Genomic DNA, 22,658 nt, shown 5'->3' on the forward strand with positions numbered 1-22,658 from the left:
TGTAACGTTAATAGAGCAGAGGATTGAAGCCTTCTGCGAGTAGCTGCAATGAAGCTTCATCGCTTAAATACGACTAATCAAAAAGCGGCCGGCTTCGTCGATGTCTTGTGGCTAAATTGTTGGGGATTTGCAACAATGAGAAAATGAGAGGGTGATGCAAACAGCAGCACAATCGCTTTCCCCGCTTCCCTCGGGCAACTAAAAATAGAAAGCTGAACAAAAGAAGAGAGGCCATTAAAAGTCCTGTGAAATGGGCTGAATTGAACCTGTCTGCATAGTGACGGCCCCACAAAGAGCACAGTAACAGCCTTTTATACACCGCTGCTTAAATTGATCATCATTACTGGACTAATTGGGATGAAACATTCGTATTGATGTGATTTTTTACAAATTAAACAATCATTTTCTGTGGGGTTGAAACTTAATCGTATGGTTTTTAGTCAAAGAGTATGAAAAATTAAAAGTGAACAAACAGATACTTAATTATTCAACTGTCCATAGATGCTGGTTTTTAGACATAAAGTTGCCCTAGACTTTGGCTTTTGCACTTCATGCATGCTGGACCTGCACGAGTAGAACTATACAGTGTTTTAAACACACTTTGAAAATCTGTCAGTTTGAGCCAGAGGAGCACAGAAGAGCAGAAGAAAGCACTGGACAGCAGGATGTAGTTGAATGCATCAGAAAAGCAATTATATACAATATGAATGTCATATTGTGATAGACAGTCTTGTTTTTTTCAAGAGGTAGGCAGATGTGTGTGTGTGTGTGTGTGTGTGTGCGCGCGTGTGTGTACACCATGACTGTTTATCACAATATGACATTCACCCCAATACATGCCGGCTGTTTGAGAGGACAAAAAATAGCAATTATGTGGTTTTACACACACACACACACACACACACACACACACACACACACACACACACACACACACACACACACACACACACACACACACACACACACACACACACACACACACACACACACACACACACACACACACACACACACACACACACCTTATAAATATACTGTAAATGAGCTCATTAATTCGCTGTTGTGTTCATCATTACATTGAGGTTGTGCGCTGGACATGAATCACAGCTGTCAGAACACACATTCATGCTGTTTTGCATGTTGTGTACATCCATGACTTGGGAGAGAAAATGGAGCAGACGTCAGGTCACAATGACTTTGACCTTTGATTCACCAGAAGCATGAAACAATCACTTTATTCCTGGTCTAAAGGCGGCGTTTGTCATTTAAAGTACACGTATGATCCTAAGTTGCGTAGGTTGAGCGTTGGCTGAACTGGAAGCACGGCTGCAGGAGAGTCTCCACATTCACCTGTGCGGTATTTGCAGCCAATTAGTGTCCACTGGAAGCGACCGGCCGTTTCCAACAAAACAGTCTTTCAACCGAAATGCTGTAATTTGTTACAGCCACTGGTTGCTGCTGTGGTGTTGTTGTGTGACATCTCAAACAAACTCATTAAACTGATAATTACCCAACAGAACAAGCTCAAATGCTTTGTTTCCCTGTGCAACGCCGTAGACCAACATTAAACGCAGCACCCAGGCTTTGTAGCGGCGCTACGTGGGAAAATTAATTAACACAGCTCCCAGCTAGAGGCGGCCTGTACCATGTCAACAGCCCCCCATCCCACCCTCTAACCTCTCCGCTCTGCATCCACCCTCCTCCTCTGTCGGAGTCTAAATACCACACATAAATAATGCAAAGGCGTTCGCATCGAAACCTTCAGCTCCGTTTCCTGCTCAGATAAACCACCAACAATGGCAGAGACGGCGGGCTGAGAACAGGAGGAGGCAGCAGGGAAAAGTTTGAGCTCACCTTCAAAGGACTTGGAAGGAGAAATGGTGCTGACATTTGCTGGTGCCTTATGGAGGCTAATAATAATCAAAGTCTTCCAGGGGGATATTATAGGGCCATTTCTGGTGCCAGTAGAGGAGTTAAATGAGCTATTTAACCACCAACATGAACCTCTGGGCTCCAGCTGACTGATAATATTTTGCTGCATGCATGTGTGGCTTAATGTTAATTTTGTTTCATATTGAAAGCACCGCAGCACAACAACAACAACAAAAAACAGAACCAACTGAAATTAATATTTCACATTTCAGGGCAGCATATTAAGCACATACCCTTCACAAAGACAGAAACTACACCATCAGGGATCTGACGTTAGCTTTTCTTTTTCTTAACGTGTGCACCCAGGACGAAAGGACAACTTCCTGATAAACAAGCAAAATATGTGCAACAAGTAATACATTTCAACAGAGTCAGAGATAATGCAGAATATTACAATGAATAAATCTTAGCTGTTCCAAAAACAAATTATTATACTTTTAATAAATTCAAAATCGGCCTTCAGGGAAAAGGCAGAGACATTTTATCACCACGAGTGGATTTATTTTGTAAATCCACTGTTCACCCAATCATCTACCAACTAAATTGATGTTCCAATGCTGAAAAAATGTGCATGATGGAAATTTAGATAATACCACCATCTCTCGCACTGGATGAAACATAAATCAATACGCAGAAACACACAACCCAGCAGATAAAAACCTCCAGCTGGTTCATACAATGCGATGCAGCTCTACGTCGTCGCTCAGACAGACTTACCGAGTTGGTTCCCAGTACTTGCAGGTCTGGTTCCCTGGACTCCAGCAGCTTGGCCACCATGTGCAGGAAACTCTCCACGAAAGGTTTGATGCTCTGAGAGTGGCAGGCCATCAGTAGCTGGTCCAGAGCCTCCATGGCAATCACCACGTACCTGGAATGTAAGGGCGGTCAGGCAAACAAGCTCTTTGTTTAGCGCCAACTCCTGTCTGACTTTCTGACCCACCTCTGGGAAAGATCTGAGTTTAAAGTAGTGTTTTATTTATTTAATTATAAATGTATTCTTTTTATAATTTAATTCCAGCAGCCTTCAGATGCACAGTGCTAATATATTAATTTTGTATTTCCATTTACTATGAGCAAACTCAGTGTTTCCTTTACAGCTGTAGCGATGCAATAAGGCACATTTACCCATCAGGTTTGTAATATTGTGAACTGTTGCTCAGTTGTTGCAAAAATGTTAAACTGCAAAACTACAAACAGAAGCTTAAACTCTCACTTTTATGGATGGAACAATTCGGTCAAAGCCAGTGGTTTTGTAACAACACATGAACCATCACAGATGGAACAGAGAGTTTGTTCTGTCAGCTTTAGGGGGAAATCACAGCATAATTTGGGACACATGCATAATTGACTTGGTGCCGTCTTCTTTTAAAAATGCATGAGATATTTTAATTGCTATTCAAGAGAAGAAAGCAGTAAATGGTTCAGGGAAACTTAATGAAAAATGTTTTCACACTTTTATGACATTTTAATTTTTCATTTCTAATACAGATACGTCAGCGCTTGCATTCAAATGCCCTGCTGAGTCCGATTTCAAGGACGCGCTTCCACACTCTGACTTTCCTCTAACAAGTCTGGCGTTTTAAAGCAGAACCAAGGATGGAGGCAGGGTGAGTTATCGCTCACCCGTAGCGGTGGCGGACCACATCTCTGCTCAGCCTCTCCGCCAGGTAAGCTCCAATCCTGTCCAGCTTCTCCGGAGCAGACACGGCGTAGAAGGTCAGCTTCTCCATGTCAGATTTACTGAGGCCATCCTGCACATACAGAAAAGATGCAGTCATACGTTTTACTGCTAAGTATAATATTTACTATGTGTTTTGTTAACAAAGGAACTGGCTGAAGGAAGGATTGAGTGAGTTTATGTTAATATAAAGTATAAAGGAAGAAACTTTTCTGAGGATGCGCTTTTCATCAGGCAGTGTCACTGAACTTGTGACACTGGTGTTAAAAGAAACGCTCGTGTTAAATTGCCTGTGAATGTTTTTTATTCAGCTCTGGTGCCTTGATAACAAATGACTCAGCAGCACAGATCACTGCTCAAGACCCTCAGATTGGAAAAACACACGATCACAGGGTTTCCAAACACACGCCGCTCCCCAGAACCAAACATCCGCTAAAACCGTCCCAGCTTTACTCTGGCGCCTCTTCTGCCTCATTAAAATAATAAGAACTCTTCAGGCTGATGAACGGATCAACATTTTATGCTTTCGTTCAATAGGACAGGAAGCTATTTTTAGAGTCATTTGAAAAACTTAGCTGAACTGGAGATGAACTCCAGCCTTGTACTGTACGTGACAACATGAGGCTAATTATGAATCCACTGCACTGAGGTGTCGTACGTAAACAGGAGGGATGTGACTGCGGACCGCGGCCCCTCGAGTGCTTTCAGACCCTCAGCAATGATAATTAATTTGACAAGGTCTTGACCATTTAAGCATTTCAATTTGCCAGTGCACCTATTTGGTTACAAAGGCCCTTGGGAAGATGGTCAGAGAGGATAAGGAAAGAAAACACCATGGAAAAGACTCACACACTTTGAGATTTACTTAACAGAGGTCGAGGAATAAAGGTCAATTTTTGTTAAAGCTTTTGTGTTTTTTATGTTTCAGTGAAAACCCTGAAACGTGTTCACACAGTTACAGGCAGGACTTCAGTCCACTGCAACCAAGCAGCACATGAAACAAAGTAACCTGGAGAACTCTAGGATCTGCAAATATAGCGCAGACGTACTGTGGGATGCATTTGAAACATAAATTATCCACATCGACCCTCGGTAGCAGATGCTTCCACTAAGTGCAGCACATCCTCTTCAGTGACTCTGCTAACTAATTCAGGGGCTGTGCTGTCAACACATCAACCTGACATCTGTTAGCTCAATATGATTAAAGCGGAGTTCACACACTACTCCAGGACCTCACATCTTCTAGAAGCAGATAGCATCTCTTCAAACAAAAACAGCTCAGATTAGATTTACGGTGAGATAAAGGGTCTGGTGACCACCCTGAGCCACAACAGCCCCATGAAGTACATGAACCCACACAGGCTGTCAGTGTCATCAACTGTTCATCTTTGTGAAGTGTTTAATGCAGCAACACCTATGCATAACGTTTGTAGTTACTTACTTTGGGGTCCTCAGGGAAGATGTTGTCCACCAGGCGTTTGTACCTCGGCCTCAGAGGCCCACAGCAGCCACAAACTCCTGCAACACACACAAAGCCTGAGCATTAGACACGTCAGCTGTCACGAGGTCCCCTAATAGAGGAGGGGGAACTATATGGGTTCATATGTGGAGGATTCATCAGCACAGACCAGTCGGCATGTAGTTGGATTTGAATTCTATCATACACGTCTTTCCCCACTGAGTCAGGTTCATTAGTATTACCTGCAGCAGCCTATGAGTCAGTAAGTGATGAGTCATCACAGCGACGACTGCAAAGCAGCCAACTGGTCAACCACCAGGAAGCTTGTTTCACTCCAAAAACCCAAAATGTTTATGAATGTGTCGGTTTGGGACAAAAAGTACTAACCTGCCACGACCACAAACAGTTTACAGCAAACTAAAAGTCCCCTTTTCTCTCATGTGCCCATTTGTTGAAGGCTGCTTCCTGATCGATGACCGTGACCGTCAGAAGTGAGTGTCTTCAGTGAAATGTCAGTGTTTTTGTGTCTGAAGGAGCAGCCGACCACGACTGAAAGGTCACAGCCGCATGCAGCGCTTCTGACAGGCCATCAGTGTGCTACGGCATCCCACCACACACCAGCTCCACAAACACGGCAAAGACTCACGCTCCAAACCAGCGACGCTGAACAGAAAAGCTCCCAGATCTACTGGAGACACCGCGTTTCCTTCACAAGCAGCCGTTCAGATCACTGCGGTGATATCAGTGGGACAGAAGAACAAAGCCCTGATTAATATATGCAAGTTTTCCTCCTTTAACTGAGCTTTGAGGCGTCAGACATCCTCCAATGCCAAGCTCAGACACATGAGGTCACCTTAACCCCCAGAGTTCCTCTTTCTGCTCGGCAGCGGCTTGCAGTAGTCTGAGATTACTCAACATCATTTTGGCTCGTATCAATGCCCTGTCTCCAAGGCAACAGTTCATTATAGATCCTCCAATTACTTGCCACATCAGGGTACAGATTGAACAGAGTGAGTATTAATGTAACCAGGCTTAATGGAATTCAGGTCTGAGGAGCAGCTTGCGAGAAGAAAAGTCTGCTGACCGACCACCGTCTGGCTTCATGTGAACTAAGAGAAGGCAGAACACGAGTGTAGTTAAGCAGGAGAACGTGGACGAGCCCAATCAAGACAAGGCGTTCTTCTATAAGCAAATACACCAATCAAACAGGCTGCTGCGACTTTTATTAGAGGATGTTAAAGTTTACAGGATATAAAACTGCCGCTTTTACATTACACCTGCTGAAAACAAAGACACCTCAAAGCTGCTTTGATAGAGAATACGACACGTGGACCAATGGAAAACTCTCGGGCTAAATGGAGAGTAAAGTTTCATGTAATGATCAGGTCAGGTTCCTGAACCGACAGCGCTGTCAAGTGGCTGCCAGTAACAGGAAGAAAAGCGCGTGTGACAGGAGCGTGAGGCTGTAGCTTGCTTTACCTCACATCACTGTGTCTCTTAACAAAAGCATCAAGGACACAGAGTCACTGAAGTGAAATCAAATCAAACAAGTCAGTAACAGGAAACAATAACCACCACTGTTCCAACAATGGCTCCTCAAGGCAAGAACGGCTCAACGCTTGTTGTTCTAGCTGCTTTTTGTGGAATTCCTGCATTAATAGTCTATTCACACTGAATTCTGAATGCAGAGCTGCAACTGAAACCGGTAGAATCCTGGTGTCAAATAGGTGAACATGAGGGCAAAGTTCAGATGCTGCCCTGAAAAAGGGAAGTTATTTCCAGCAGCTGGACTGAATTTTACCAGGTACCTGCACCTGGCACAAATCCCAAAGCTCACTCAGCTGTGTATAATATTGTACTGTATTTCACTTTCAAAGTTAAAACAGCTAACGATAGGACAAGCAAACGCACCAACTGTTTACCAGCGAACATCATCCAAGTACAGAACTGCCCTCCTAATAGACTACACTCACTAAAGCCAGCTGATGAAATCCGAGGGAATCAATTACAGCCACACTGAGCAGCGTTATGGGCTCTCGCTCAAAGAAGGCATCAGCAGATGATGTAATACAGAAATCTCCCTTCGCAAACCAGCTCTGCACTCCTACTCAGAGGAGCTGCACTGAGCCAAGATTTTATCCTGAGTGCTGCTTGCCAAGAATATTTCTTAGGTACGTTTGATATTAAAACTAAAATGTGATGATAAACCTATCATTTGTTCTTATGAGGACCTGTGAAAAAACTAACATCCATGTACTTTTTGCAGTGTGTGACGTACCTGTGCTTTGGCATATACAAAACCTTAAAACCTCTTTTCAGGTCATTTAGATTTTGTTGGTGGATCTGTACTTGGTTCTGGAAAACACCAGGATTTCACCTGGAAACATGCTGCTCTTTATTCCTTTACCTCATGTCGGCTGCATTCAGCCACGGTCAATTTCTTTGTTTGTGTAGGAACCAGTGGCAGAAAATAAACGACAGCAGCTCTAAATTACATTAAAGCCCATTCTGGCTAAGAGCATCATGGCTTCAATACTATAATAGAGGCAATGCATCAATTTGAACGTACAGCTATAGATCTGCAGAGAAGGCTGCATAATCACAGCACAGAAAAGGTCTCGGATCGAGAGATTGTGGTGGTCGCGCGGTCTGATAAATTACACCCCAACAACAAACTCAGCTGGCTGAGAGGAGGCCATTACGGAGGATCAAATCCATCAACGGGCTGCGATACAACACAAAGGGGGAGAAATGTATTAATAAAAACCAACAACACTGCTGTGCATGTATAGACACACATAATTCATGGGTTTGTGTAAAATGTCCATCATCAGTTGACCTAAAATGTTAACATGCGATTTGAGGCGAGTAGCACGTTTTTCATCATGGAGAACAGCGCTTTGTCCTGAGCAGCACCTGCGCTCCCAACGATCTGTGCTGGTTCCCAGAGAGGACACCGCCGAACACACAGACCTCTAAACACGCAGGTCGAGTGGAAAACTACGCTAAGCCAGCACATGAAACCGCCAAAACCGAGGCTGCTGGGTTCACCTAGAATCGTTTAAACGCAACGAGTCGAATGGGAAAACAGAACTGTGGCTTAAAACAGCACCGGGCACGTGCTCTTAGGACGCTCCATTCGAGACACGTCGCAGGTCTGGAAACTTCATAAGTAATTCATCATTCATTCATTCACTTCCCTGTTCTCAAGGTTGAATGATATGAAAGTAAATAGTTTCTATTGGTGAATGTGCAATACAATTCATAATGTAGGTTTGAACTCCTCTGTTCACCCCACCATTGATAAAGTGCACAGCAAATAAAGCAGTGGATGTGGATGTGATGGATGGCTGGTGTCCAACCTACCACAGCTCAGTGCGCTTCTCCTGTTCGAGGCTTGGCTGTAGTTGAAAGCTCCATCAGCCTCGGTTCGAGGCACCTGCCTGTATCTCCTCAAAATGCCTCGTCTCAGAGTGACACAAAAAGACGGCATGACTGGAGAGACGGTGGCTCCCAGTTCATCCAAACTGTGGTGCTGCACGACTCTCACAGCTCCAGTGGTCGGAGAGGTTGTCAGTGTCTTCCTTTGCAAAAGTACATCCACTTCACACAGACTGACACGAATATCAGCCCCAGAAAGTCTGTGTATCCACTACCTCACCTGCCTCAGCAGCCAAACAACAGGCTTCAACCCTACACAGACTTTTCTAGCCACAGGTCCTTAAAAACCTGCCACCGGTGGACTCCAGCTCAGCACCCAGGATTAGCCTTCATTCTGACAGGGAAGACGAGACGCCGCTGGGCCACTGTGGCTCTGTCTGCTGCAGCTCACGTTACCGGCTTCTATGTTCACAGCTAAAGCAGAGAGCACGGACAAACCCAGAACCAGAAAATTATTCTGACTTCAAGTAAATGTACAGGTTAACTAAAAAAACAGCTCCACAACTCTCTGTATTAGAAACACTGACAAGGACATCAAATAAACAAAGACCCAGGAATACAGTTAAACAGCAGTTAATTACTACAAGTGATTAAAGTCAGGCTTACAGTACTGTAAAGGCCTTGACATTAAAATGCTGCTGACTTACGGTGTAACCTAAAGTAGCCTAAATGATGACGTTTCCATCTTCACTCTGGTCATAACACAGTAAATCTCACTTCCAGTAGCATTGCATGCTTTCATCTGCACCTAAACCAACTGTGAGGGGCGTAATCTACAAGATTAAAGCCTGCCCTCAGTGCCCCCGATTAACTGCTCGGTCTTTGACAGGCACATGAAAGCCACCAACAGCGATCGCACTCCACGCTCTCAATCTGCGCCCTGACAACATCATTCTGGCAGCGTCCTCGCTCGCTTCAGGTTTTCCAGGGTTGGAGACGAGTGGGACGACTCAACATGCCCCTGTGGGCTGAGTCTGCTCAACGAGGCGTCGCCAGCCTTGGAGATGAAAAACATTAATAAATGCAGTCCAACGACTCTGAAGTCACAAGATAGAGGCTGGATGTGAATGAGCTGTAAGCGAGGCCTGAAGGACAGCGATAAGGGGTAACGTAGAGAGAGAGACTCAGAATCAGATGAAAAACACCATCCTGCCTCTTAAGGACGCACCAAAAAGCAACATACACCAAGTTGTAAAAACTCAGTAGAGGCAGAGATGAGTTCAATCAGACCAATTCCACTATTAGTCCTATCAAAGCGTCACACTTTAGTAGCTGTTCGCTATTATGCCATTTTAGACACTAATGAACCACAGCATCAGTCAATCGGTGTATTCTGAAGAGTCCAATGTTTGCCTTCTTTAGAAATCCCAGCTGTGAATGGCTAATGGGCTCATTGTCCTGGAGGCCGAGCGCTCAAAAACGGACGACCCATCAATTTACAGCGTCCCTGTTAAGCTTTTCTCAGAGATGGATTCAAATCGTATTGTGTTGGGGCGTGTTTCTTTTTCTTAATCCAGGTCTGTGACGTCTGAGTCAGTTCAAATATTACAGGGCCAAAACTGCGCAGTGATTTACAAGATGCTGTGCTGCTACGTACGCAGAAACGAAGGAATGTAGTAGATCTTTTTTTATCTGTCTGTTTTTGAAAAGTTCAATAAATAACCTCAATATATCAGCAGGAATGTAATATTTAAATGTGCCTCACATCTCATTGTCTTTTTCCTCCCACGGCTCATGCTTCACAGCTGGTTCTCAGTGGAGAAAAAAAAGTCTGGATGCTTTCTGTTTATTTCTGTTGCTCAATCATTTCATGATGGTAGAGAAGGTTCATACTGTGTCACAGATACATACACAGAATAGGTTTGTTCAATGGCTTTAACTCGACTTCTGTGAAGTTCCTCATGTCTCACCTGAGACAGAGGTGACGACACCTCATCACCCGTACAGTACGCCTCATTCACCTCCACTGTGGCTCCGCATTAAACATTTAAGCAGCAACCAGAAAACAATCTTCTTCTTAAGATCAATGTGCTCTTCTGAAAATGAATTATAACCCAACAGCAGATAGTGGATTTGTTGCGGGGGTGGTGGAAACTCAGTATCTCTCATTTAAATATTCATGTGGGATAGACAAAGGCAGGAAATGGAAACTAAGTCAGATGAAATCCCATGGTTCACATTTCTTAGACAAAGCAATGGGAAACGAGACAACGGTGTAGGAAGACGACGACGAGAAGCAGGGTGTCACAAGAAACTGGAGCTCTCTAGAAGTGCATGGATTTGAATGCAGGAGACAGACAAGGCACAGAACTAAAATACTGGCACAAAAAAAGAAATCAGCTGTTCATGGTGGCATTTCCAGCTTCGCCATACGGGAGATCTCCCTCATCACGACCATGTTTTTCCACATCATACTTCCCAGTTAAAGTCTAGCTTATAAAAATATACATCTAGTGACACTTCAGCCTTTCAAAAACACTAAAACAGAAGCTTCCTTTACTCATGCCAGCTGTTTCATCAGCTGGACACCGAGGGGAAGCAAGCACCAACCGGCTCAAAGAAGAACTCCAACAGCAAAGTCAGCAGATCCATCAAAGGCAGGAGGGGGAGTGGGCGGTGATTGCAGCACCAACCAATCCATCTCTGAGCAAATTACAGACACCACAAGGGAGAAATCAACTGAAGACGACGGGAAAAGAGTGGGAGTGGAGGATAAAGGAAGGCTAACAAGAGAAAAGGGATGAGGATAAAGCAGAGGGGGAAATGTTCAAGGAAGGAAGGAAAAGGGAAGGAATGTTAGAGGCTACAAGGTGACAAATTAGCCCAATATTCGGTTTGTTCCACCTTCATCCTCAAGATGAATCTAAGGAGACTGACTATGATCTTATCAATCACTGCTCTGATGTCAAATCCTGAATCCCCTCCAGTCTGTCCAGAAAAGACAACCAACATTTGCCATTTTTACTCTCCTTAAAGCTGACTGCTCAACTCTTCACCCACCTCAAACCAGGCAACATGTCAAGGCAGCTGATAAAACTGACTGGGGGCATTAGCGGAGAGGGAAGGCTTGTACAAAAAGTACGAGCCCCGTCATCAGAAGGATTTAGCTGGAAATCTAAGAGATCAGGAGGATCTTGTTCACTGTCTGAAAGAAAGCTGATACAGGACCTACAGTGAGTCCACCCATTTCTTTTACCAACAAGTTGTGTTCACAGCCAGGAGGTGTGAACGGGACTTCATCTTTTAAATCACTAACAAAATCTTGTAGCTGAATGAAAGCATTCCTGGAGGGGGCTCCACAGTCACGACACGCTGATCCCATTGGGTGTTCAAACAAGCGTAATTCAGCTCGATTTGTGCGGTTATCAGAAAGGAGCCGAGTGTTGTGGTGACCTAGTGACACACCATGAAGAGAACACTTCCCCATTCTGAGGCAAAGATAATTGGAGTTCCAGCAGAACATTCAATGCTCCAGTTATTCAATCTGGGACTCCTGATAACCCAGATAGATCAGCTGATCGTCAGCCGTACGATTCCCGACCACAGAAGTAGAAATGCAGGTTGCAGTTTCCAACACTGCCCTTTTATTCAAATATAAATATTTACACTATTTCATTGTTACTTCCTACAGTTATTGCTGTAGTATTGCTAGTTTGTGTAAAACCACAATTGTGCGACTCTTGTACATAGACTTTTACAGATAAACAGATTTTCGATTATTATAAAAGACCAAAAGCACCAGAATAAAACAATGTGTGATCAGTAACGTCGTACAGAAACACTTGTGAGCCACAGTGCGTCTGTCTTCCTCTCTCACACCTCACTGAAGCATGAAACGCCGTCTAAATGAGACGCCCTATAATTCAATGACATTTTTCCACACTGTGGACGAGTCGGTATTCATCTGCACGCTCCCAGCTGGTGGCAGCGGCGGCATGTCGGCGCCGCGCGTTGTGAATGATTCGCCAGTCAGCTGTGAATGAACACAAATGCTCATACACAAATGTTTGCTGATGCATGACTCGCCAGAGTGAGATATGTCTCTCCGTTTGACTCATGTGTCTCCAGTCTGACTGAATTAGGTGCAGAAGTAGAAAAGATTTAATGCGATACAAAGCGGTTATTTGTTATTTTCAGTTTATACAGTATTAACTAATGAACTGGGTTACACACACACCGTTTTGACACTAGCTACAATGCAAACACCATTTTATTTGAGCTCTGTAACAGAACCACCCAAGTCAACAGAAATGAACATGCTGCTTCGCTGATGAAGGCATCAAAACATGTCTCCAATTTCTATCTGCCAAGTCTTCAACTTGATGTCAGCTCACCACAGGAGGTAAAGATCCGCTCCACACTGTAATCATCAAAAGCCTATATGCCCACAGGGCTGAGACATGCGTGTGCTTCCCTACGATTCACTCGGTTCAATCTTACCTTAAACGTGAGTGAAATGTACAAGTAAAATCGTGCTCTCCAAGACAGGAATAGACAGGAGGAAAACCTGATCCTAACCCTGCTAGATTCCCCATGAACACTGTCCTCATTTTCCGTATTCCATCAGAGAATTTAACAAATGATCTCAAGGGTTTGAAAGGGTTTATTTCATGTCGAGAGGCTGAAGGCGTTGCTCGTGGCCACAGAGCTCTGCAGAGACTCCAGGTCCTGTCCCTGCTCGGGTTTATGGGTCTTTGCATGGGCTTATTTCTCTCTGCTTCTCCTGTTGACAGTCAGTGGAAGCCAAATGCCACCACAGACAGGGCTGTAGAGCATTCACAGGCATATGGTGCTGTTTACGCAACACAACTTGAGCTGAAGGAACACATTGTTTGGCTCACCAGTGCGACAGAGCTGAACCCAGAGCAGCTCAGGATAAAACAAATCATTCTGTTGGTTCACTTTGTCGTTTTTCTTCACAACTAAAAACACTTTTACAAAGCTTCGTTTGTACCAGTTCATGTTCACACCTGACCAAAAATATTAATATCACAGAGACCCCTGTCCTGGTCTTAAAATAGTTACAAATGTCACAGTTTATTGTACCCTAGCCTCTTACAATGAGGAAGGAAAGAGACCTGGATGCTGCAGAAGAGACAAGCAAATACCTGACGGTTCTTAACAGTAGAGGTGACCAAAGACAAAGAAATGTCTCCTACAGCCTGTACAACATCAGAGGAGCGATGGCAGGAGACCGGGGCACTGGGCCGTGTAATTGCCATATACCATACAATTTATAGAGGTCTGTCGTGCGGGGCAGCCGTGTGCACAGAAACGCCTTCAGGTCTGAGCATCAGGGAGCAGACACTCGGTCCAACCGGCCCTAAAGGTCAGACCTCAGGTCGGTCCTGTGAGTCTGATCTCTGATAATTTGGCTTTTGTTTACTTCCCAGAAACTCTTCACTGCTTGTTAAAATCATTGTTAATTTTAGGAGAGTTGTATTTAAAACACACAAGACATTTATGTGGGTAAGTGATTAAAAGATTTAGAGGTGGTGTCAATCGAAATGTGTTTTTTTGGTAAATGTGTTTTCATACTTTAGTTTACAGAAACTCATATACATACATAGCGTCATACATACTCAAACAAATGACCTACTTTTGCAATTATTTGCTGCTCTGGCTGAAGTTGTATCTGTGACTATAAGTCCAATTGCAGAATGCATCAGTGTTTCGCCACCTTTGCCGAGGAACGGTCCGACCATGTACATTTACTGGAATAATGTCAGTTTTGCTAGGTTTGACATGCCTAACCTACAACGGATCAATAGCTAATTAAGTTTAATCAGGCGACTCTGTGCCTGAATTTAACAAATATAAGAAGGAGCTAAGAGGCATTGATGACTTCTAATCCGTTAATGAGATTTAATTCCTTTGGAGCAATCTTGTTTCTGTCTTTTAAATATTTTGCTGTAGTAACCAAGGTCCCTCTGTAAATACTTTTAACTCTGTGCAGATAGAAAATGTAAGACACTGAAGTCTGTGTATGTATTTAGTATTTTACTAAATACACACAAAGACACAGGACTAAGAAGTCCTGTGTGTTTGAAGCCAGAGCTAATCCGGTTAAGTGGAACTGCCCCTGAATGAATCTATCAGCAATCACATCATCTTCATCTGCAAGAGACTAAATTAAACTGATCACGTTAGCTCTTCAGCCATTGGCATAACAATTAATCCTGCAGCATGAAGACAAGTGATACCAGGAACTGTGTGTTCGGGGGAGCACAGTGGTCTCAGTTTACCCTGATTTTATATGGAAATACTAGCAGATCAGGCGATGACTTTAAATACTTCAGAGAAGCTGGAAGTGTGAAATTGAGCATGTCATGGGAGTGCAGCTCATATAATAACTCGCACACACACACACGACCTCAGTTCCATTTGTCTTGCTTAGTTTTGTGTAGTTGTTTGAATGTGTATAAATATAGAAATGAGTATTTGCTTCCAAAGACTTGTGTGATTAACGGTTGTTTGTTGTGAAGCCAAACAAAGCCTGTCTGACACGCACTAGTGAAACAGCCCAGAACATGAACCTCCGTAAACAGCAGACGTTTCTGACTCCAGTAATATGTGGTTAAAGCCCAATTTAACGCAGTCCAACGCTGAACTGTAAAATGACACCCTGACACGCGTTGCTCAAACAAGAGCAGGTTGCTTTTCCTGTATGTGGGACAAGGCATGTTCCAGTGTGTGTGTGTGTTTGTGTGTGTGTGTGTGTATGAGCAGACACAGTCGGTCAGTCCAGTCAGGTGTTGTGTCATGTTCTGACGGGTACGTGTGTATTTGTTGTGTACATGTCTTTGCAATCAAACTGACTTTTATCCTTGTGAGGACCCGTCTGAATTTAAGACGGGAGACGATTCATGACGTTGTGTCCAGTCCCGGCCTCTTCAAAAAGGCACGTCAAAAGCACGCACGGCACGGAGCTCTAACGAGCCTGTGTGCATGTCTCGCAGCGAGGAAGCAGGGTTGTAGGGAACGTTTAATTGAGCGTGAAAGACGACGGATGACCTCTGGGGCGACAGCGCGGCCGCCACTCAAACAGCTGCCAGCCCGAGGCCCAAGGACGACTGCACGCCACCCAGACAGCACAGTCCTTCACGCTCAAATTCACCTGGGAAGATGATCTGTGCAGTCTGCAACTGGACAGCAAGGGAGCCTCACGTTAGCCTATAAACGTCAAAACCAATTCATTCTTTAAAATGGTCCAAAACAAATACAGACATTAAGGAAACAAGCTGAATGAGAGTGTAAGCAATAGCGTACATAGGTGAACCTGATTGACAGCGGCTTCATAAAAACAAGCAGAGCTATAAATCACTTGTCATCGGTATCATGTTATGGCCCATCCATCACTCGTTATGAGAATGTGAAATCTGGTCTCAAGGTGCTTCAGCCAAGCAGAACCAGGAGTCTGATTGGACGAGCAGGATGAGTGGGCTCGATAAGCCGATCAATGGCCGCCGCGATGCAGACCTGGACTCTGCTAGTCTCCATTACCCTGTCACCGTCTCAGACACCATGAGGTTCAAGCTGTGCACACACACGCCAGTCACAAATGAAAGAAAGGTCCCCCTACCCGACTCGTTGCTCTCTGAATCCATCTGCTTGGAGACAAAGCGAGGACGGCCTGCAAGGTGGACCTTGGTGCCTCCGACTGTGTTCACGGTCTCCCCCTCTATCTCACGCTCTCCGTCTGTCTCTCTCCCTCACCCTCACACACTGGCTCTCATCTCTGACTTTGCAGTGTTTGTGTTTCCTGTGCCGGCAGCAGCAGATCTGCTGAGGGCTGCAGGAGAAACTGTAGCTATGCAGAGTCAGGTCCAATGGCTTAAACGTTCAAAGTCATTCTTACTGATTCTACTGAACATTACAGAGAAAAAACAGATGCACAAATACACATTTTCAGACTGGCCTTGTTGCTTGAAGACCAAACTGTTTAACTTCTTAATATGAAGTCATATAGTGCAATTGAGGACATTTTTTCAAAAACAAGGACAACCTGAAAACAGGAATAAAAATTTTAATCGAATTTTATTGTTAAGAAAAACACTAGAGTGAAGAAATGCTGATAACCAAATGATTTACATTTGAAAGTATAGTATTTGCTTCAGGGACACTGCTGCATTTCATTTGTACAGGTATTGTTCAAGACTTTTCTTTGCCTCACATCTTTCTCTCTCTCTGGACTGGATGCAATAATTTTCTGAAACCTTGGAACCCGACCCTCGACGTTCTACTTTATCACAATGTTCATTTTAAAATGAATGACCAAAACATAAAAAAGTGCTGGCCTCCTGCCAGTGGAAAGGCCTCAGGTCAGGACATTCTTTCCAGAGACTTAAAAACACCTTAGACCCATAAAAGGACACACTGCAGAGCCAGAGGATGGAACAGTATCAACAGGAGGAGCAGGGGTGAGCCAACGTTCACACCCAAGCGGGGCGGTCGTATTTAGGTTTAAATGACTCCTAACTGAGCAGGAAAAAAACATTTCCTTAGGAAGATCTTTTAAATGTGAATCACAAATCTCTACTTTAATTGCAACGTGTGTAATCAATTTATTTTATTTACATTATATAGCACCAAATTACAATTAAGTCTTAAGACACTAACCTTAGTTTAAGCTCAGACACCAATAGGGTTTGGCCTAAATGATATTAATGAAATCCTGCATCTCTACTGGCTCAGACGTAAGACTTCCTACAGGAATTAGTTTTCTAAAAAATTATTCAGTATTGTAAAGATTTATGCTCAATATTTAAATCAGAATATTTCTTCTCTAACAGCCTCTGAACTTAGTTTACCACAGAGACAACATCAAAGCTTCCATTTCCATTCACTGTGATTCAGTGCATCATTTTACATACAAATACTTAATCTGCCCATAAAACCATGTTGTAATTCTAACACAGTCCCTTCTAGTGTCTGAGCGACAACAACACAGCAGGGTGGGTTGAAGCAAGCCTTTTATTTCCTGCTCACATTTTAGACTGGTGCCGTTCTGCAGCACAATATCTCTGTACAGACACCTGTGTGTTGTTGATAGAGACTGACGCATGCAAACATCGGAGGTGCAAAACAGGACAGAGGAAAAGAAAGTGGTGAAAAGATGCAAACCGAGGGCCACACAACGCGCTCGACGCGCCGCAGACGAAGATAAAAGCCTCCCTCCCTGCCAAGATGTGACCAACGGAGGAGGCGGAGGGAGGTGCGTCTCCTTTGAAGTTATATATAGGCCAAATCCTCGTTTGCAGAACAAACTGTCTTTCATTCAAATCACAGCCAACAACAGAGAGGAACCATCCTCAGTGCCTGAAAATCAAGTGCTTGCACACATACAATTAGCCAGCAGAGCTTCATAACAATGCATCCCACTGGGTTTGACCGACTTTGCAGCCTAAATACTCTGGTCCCAGGTGGAACGGGCTCCGCGGCTGGGTTTTCATCTGACATGTGAAGCACTGAGAAAAATCCTGTTTGTTTGTTTACCTGGCACACAGCAGGTGATGTTGGTGGAAATCTAATTTTAACTTAATTTTTGGCTAAAGCCGTCATATCGGTTCACATTTAGCCATTTTTAAATTCCATATTGTAGCTGAGCTGACAACAATGTGCAAACGCTGTGAGGAGCTGATGCAACAGTCACCTTCTGCAAATGGAGCAGAAGTTGGAAACAGGAAACAGGGAGACAGTTTCAAAATGGAAATGAAGACAATCCCTGCTCCCTCTGTGCAAAAGGCCTTCTCTGCAAGCGGTTTACTCTCCACCGAGCAAAGAAAACGTCAAGGTCTCAGCACAATAACAGGAAAAACTACAGTAATTAAGCATTTCCCAGCAGGTAAGCCTCCATCTTTTCATTTATCTCACATATCTAAGCATGTGCTTATCTGACTGCTCATTCAGCAGCAGCAGCAGCGTCAGTGGTGGGAGCGTCAGTGGGCATGTCCTACATAATGACTTAATTGAGGTGGTTAACACTTGGAGGATAATGAGAGCCTCTAGACCACAACAGACCCAGGAGTGAGCGCTCAGAAGCGGAGCAGCAAGCGTTCGCACACGCAGATCACTTCTTTATTGAAGTACTAACGTTAAACACTGCAAATCAACGCAGGTCTGTCCCGTGTCGCAGCCACACCGTTGAAATAAATGTGGTTTGTTTCAATCAGCCCAAAACTTCACTTGCTCACAGATGCTGCAAACATCAGTATCAAATTCCTCATCAGCTGGGCCTTGATGAATACACAGATGGTATGGACTCCTGAAGCGATGCTGGCACTGAGACGTCAGCAGCAGATCCTTTAAGTCCCGTAGGCGACGAGGTGGGGCCGCGTGTTTGTCCAGCTCATCCCATAGATGCTCGATTTAGGAGCTGGGAACATTACAGAACAATGTACCCTTCAGGATCAGATGTCTGTTTACAAGGGAACGCCAAAGAAGGGCTTCAGCTGGTTGAGTCAAATTCCACATGCATTACTTTTAATCTAAAAATAATATTCCTGCTAGAAATGGATACCATCTGTAGCCTGGTACTACAATAACACGTCACCAGCATAGACACAAACACACACGCTGCCTCATTCTGCTTCAGCCGTCCATGGGGATCGATGTTCAAGGTGTCACATTACTGCTAATGTTATCAAAAGTTCACCACTGGGAGTAATTACAGCGCAGACGCGACGCCTACAGGGACGCACACTCCTTGGAGCTGCAGACGCCGCCTCCACGCAGCTCAGCGACTGAAACCCCACCTCCACCTGCCACCGCTCCATCCCTGAACGAGCCTGAGAGGAACCTCGTGGACTCCTCTTCCTACTTGTCGCCGCAGCCAACTAGGTTTTGAGGAGAAAATTGTTCTCCTGTGAACAGCAGCTGCTGGAGGAGACGACAGATGAGGGCACCCGAAGTCCAACCTTCTAAAAATAGAAACGCTGTCAACCTTGACCGTCTTTGAAGCTTCATATCTCGCACGTATCCGCTACGCTCGGCTGCCTGTGTTTGAGATTACAGAAGTTAGAGCCAGAGGAGAAGAATCCTGAGCAAAAGGAATGATGGAGGAGGACAAGGGAACTGTTTGAGCATCCCAAAGCTTGTTACAGTATCTGGTATTACTGTTTTATAATTAAAATATTATACTGTATTACAAATAAATAGTAAGTTGGTCAGATGGATGGAATGCTGCTGCAGGTTGTTTTGAATGAATTGTCTCAATCACTGCCCCGTGTTCTCCGGTCTTAAATCCTTTGACCTTTTTTAAAATGGGCTGATGCAGTGAACTGGTGACGATAGGCTTGGAAAGCCTTCTGGTGTCGTCTAGTAAACTGACCCATTTGTCATTGTCCCTCCGAGAGCCACTGTCTTCACAGATGCTCCTTCTTTGACATACAAATCCTGGATAGTCCAGGAAATACAGTACATGAACATTGACTAAAACCAGCATTAGGTTGGTTTAAAGATGTGGTACCCAACTGGTTCATGCCGTTTGTGTTAGCCACTAAATCAAAACCCTCCAAAAAAAAAAAAAAAAAATTTTAAAAAAGAAATAATAGAGCAGATACACTGTTGCAGGTTCATTCTACACAGAGATTTGTGGCAGCTGCATTTCTAATTTGTTTCAAGGGAAATAAAAATCTCACCTTCACTAATCAAGTCCCTGGCGTGTTTTACAACAGCTCTTTAGAAACCAGGAACCCTCTGGTGATGCCATTAATGATTTTGAACATCACACATGTCGCTTCTGATAACATCACAAATCTTATTATGATATTTTAGATGACATCAAAACTAAAACATTAAACAAATCACAAAAACTTGTCATGTTTTGGGTAATAAATCACTGCTACTGATTACTTTTCTATTAATCAGCTTATCCATTGAGGTCTTTTATAATTCCTGGTTCATTCAAGTGATTGATAAAGATCTTTACGTCCAGTTCCATACATGCATGGATATTCATCACAGTCAAACTTCCATGTCGGCTGATAAAACTCAGGGTCAAAAGAAAACATGTTTTCTTCTTCTCTCTACAATTCTCCTAGGAAACCTGGGTTGCACCCTTATTAACATGCCTCTTAATAATATTATTACTTTAGACTTATCTGGTATAACTAATATGTAAAATAGTGAAGGTACTGTCCCAACCTGCTTTACATTTGTTTGTCTAAGAGCTGCAGCCCTAGATTATTTACATAGAGGGCTGTTTTGTTGTAAGAATAAACACATCATCTCCAAGGGCGGATGTCACTAGCAAGTCTAGTAAGAATAGTGTCTCATAATACACAGAGGACTGGATCGAAACATGCGCTGTTATTGGGTCCAGTGAATACAGACATCCAAGAGTTAAGGCCACTTACTTCAATCAACAACACAAAGTCTGTGTACTGTACATCAAGTTCAATTCATTTCAAATTCTTATTTATCCTTTTGATCAAACTATCTTTATGTATTTTTTTAATATCATTGTACAGCACATCAAAGCGACAACATGACCCCAACACACTCAGTGTGTCAACGATACGATGAGCTCCAGTTGTCATCCAACAAACTCTGCATCAAGCAAACTAACTAAGACGTTCATGTTTAAACATGCAACACCTTCAAGGTCATTTTAAAGAAATAAAGTGCATGTCTGAAAACCGCTTTAATTTATTATAACGATGAACTGTTTATGTTGTAGTTTTAAAATACAACAGCATCAACACAAAGGTTATGGACACGAACCTGCTGCTGAATTCTGGTGCTATTTATCAGCACACCGTGTTGTCTGCAGGCCTAACATAAGGCCTGGTTTAACATAATATATATTGTAGTGCCTCGTTAGTTCAGAACGTGACGCGTTAGAAAAGTAATTTAAAAAAAAACAACTGAAACAGGCACCACAGGTGGGAGGCATGCAGGAGTCTGTAAACACCGTGCACGAGCAGAGTCCGTGAACGCATCACTGGACTCTAACTTCAAATCTCGTCTCATTGTTTTAATGGGAAGCATCGGTGACATTAAATGCAACACAAACACAGGCGGTGTCGTTCGTCGGACACACGTTCACCCCGAACCGTTTCACAGACACACACGGATCTTACCGGCTGGCATCCTGGTGCTAATATGCCGCAGTTCCTCTGTCCGCCTGGTTAGTTAGCCTCCATGTAGCTTCACCTGCTGCTTCTCCTCACCTGGCATCGGGCTCACGAGTCTGTGACAACAAACCAGCGACTTGTGAGTCCACACGACACGTTTACCAGCCGCCTCAGACACAACAGTGACCCGAAACAACCCCACTAACAGGCTCCGGACACCCCAACAAACACCGAGTCTCCGGAGGAGTTAGCCTCCGAAGCTAACGGCTCCTGAACGCGTCAGCAAAGTCCAAACACTGCGACGAGTTGACAAAGCACGCGGGGGGAGGGGGGGTCGCTTCGGGGTCGAGCCCGTGAACGTACCTGTAGGTAAACAGGAGCAGGACGGGTTTAACCCCCGCACATTACTGCACAGCTTCCTGCTTTACGATGACACACAACGCGGAAGTGTGTGTGTGTGTATGTGTCCGCGTGCGCTTCAGCATATGCTGCCTGCGCGCGGCGGCGGGCGGCTAATTATAGCTGCGCGCGGCAAGGTGCGCGGTCCCCGCTGATGAGGCTCGCGCGGCGTGATTCGCACCTTCCACACGTAAATTGAAAAGACGGGGAAGAAGGAGCAGCGGACACGCACGTACACGGGGTGCGTCTCTTAAACAGTGGAGGCAGCACACGGAAACATTAATTATGTGTTGATGTGGGAACCAGGAGTTTTGTTTCTGGTCACTGATTCATTACTGTTTCTGATCACGTCCTCAAATATTTATCTTCAACCCACAAACTGTTTATTCATCACAGCAACAGAAGACTGAGAACTGTGGATTCACAGAATAAAGATGATTTGTCCAGCATCACAATCTCTTAAGCCTGTATGTTATTTACTGCAGTTACTGTTTTTTTGACAAAATAAATAGCAGTGTGATGTGAAACGTTTTTTGTCTACAACACATACTGACTCACATAAATTGTCTTTAAGTTAACGTTGAATCCCTCTGTGACCATTTCACGTCATGCACTGTGTAGCTGATCAAACCAGTCCTTCTCCTCTGAATCCGTACACTCACAATGGCTC

General features: G+C 44.1%; 1 protein-coding gene across 5 annotated transcripts in view; it reads right to left on the minus strand.

Moving 5' to 3' along the window:
- Positions 1-22,125, minus strand: part of efr3a (EFR3 homolog A (S. cerevisiae)) — a 46,752-nt gene extending 24,627 nt beyond the window's left edge. The window contains exons 1-5 of one of the 5 annotated variants that reach the window (XM_029131285.3): positions 21,953-22,125; positions 21,596-21,705; positions 5,055-5,131; positions 3,559-3,686; positions 2,653-2,803 (exon numbers count right to left, since the gene is read on the minus strand). In XM_029131285.3, the coding sequence (XP_028987118.1) occupies positions 2,653-2,803; positions 3,559-3,686; positions 5,055-5,131; positions 21,596-21,605 (366 nt within the window). In that variant the 5' untranslated portion in view covers positions 21,606-21,705; positions 21,953-22,125. Of the gene's footprint in view, positions 1-2,652; positions 2,804-3,558; positions 3,687-5,054; positions 5,132-8,438; positions 8,677-12,953; positions 13,168-16,095; positions 16,225-21,595; positions 21,885-21,952 lie in introns of those variants that run through there. The other 4 variants (XM_055503752.1, XM_029131284.3, XM_055503753.1 and 1 more) reach the window with 4 other exon arrangements.
- Positions 22,126-22,658: the final 533 nt, after the last annotated feature.

The sequence above is a fragment of the Betta splendens genome, chromosome 17 (genome assembly GCF_900634795.4).
Source record: "Betta splendens chromosome 17, fBetSpl5.4, whole genome shotgun sequence".
Taxonomy (NCBI): domain Eukaryota; kingdom Metazoa; phylum Chordata; class Actinopteri; order Anabantiformes; family Osphronemidae; genus Betta; species Betta splendens.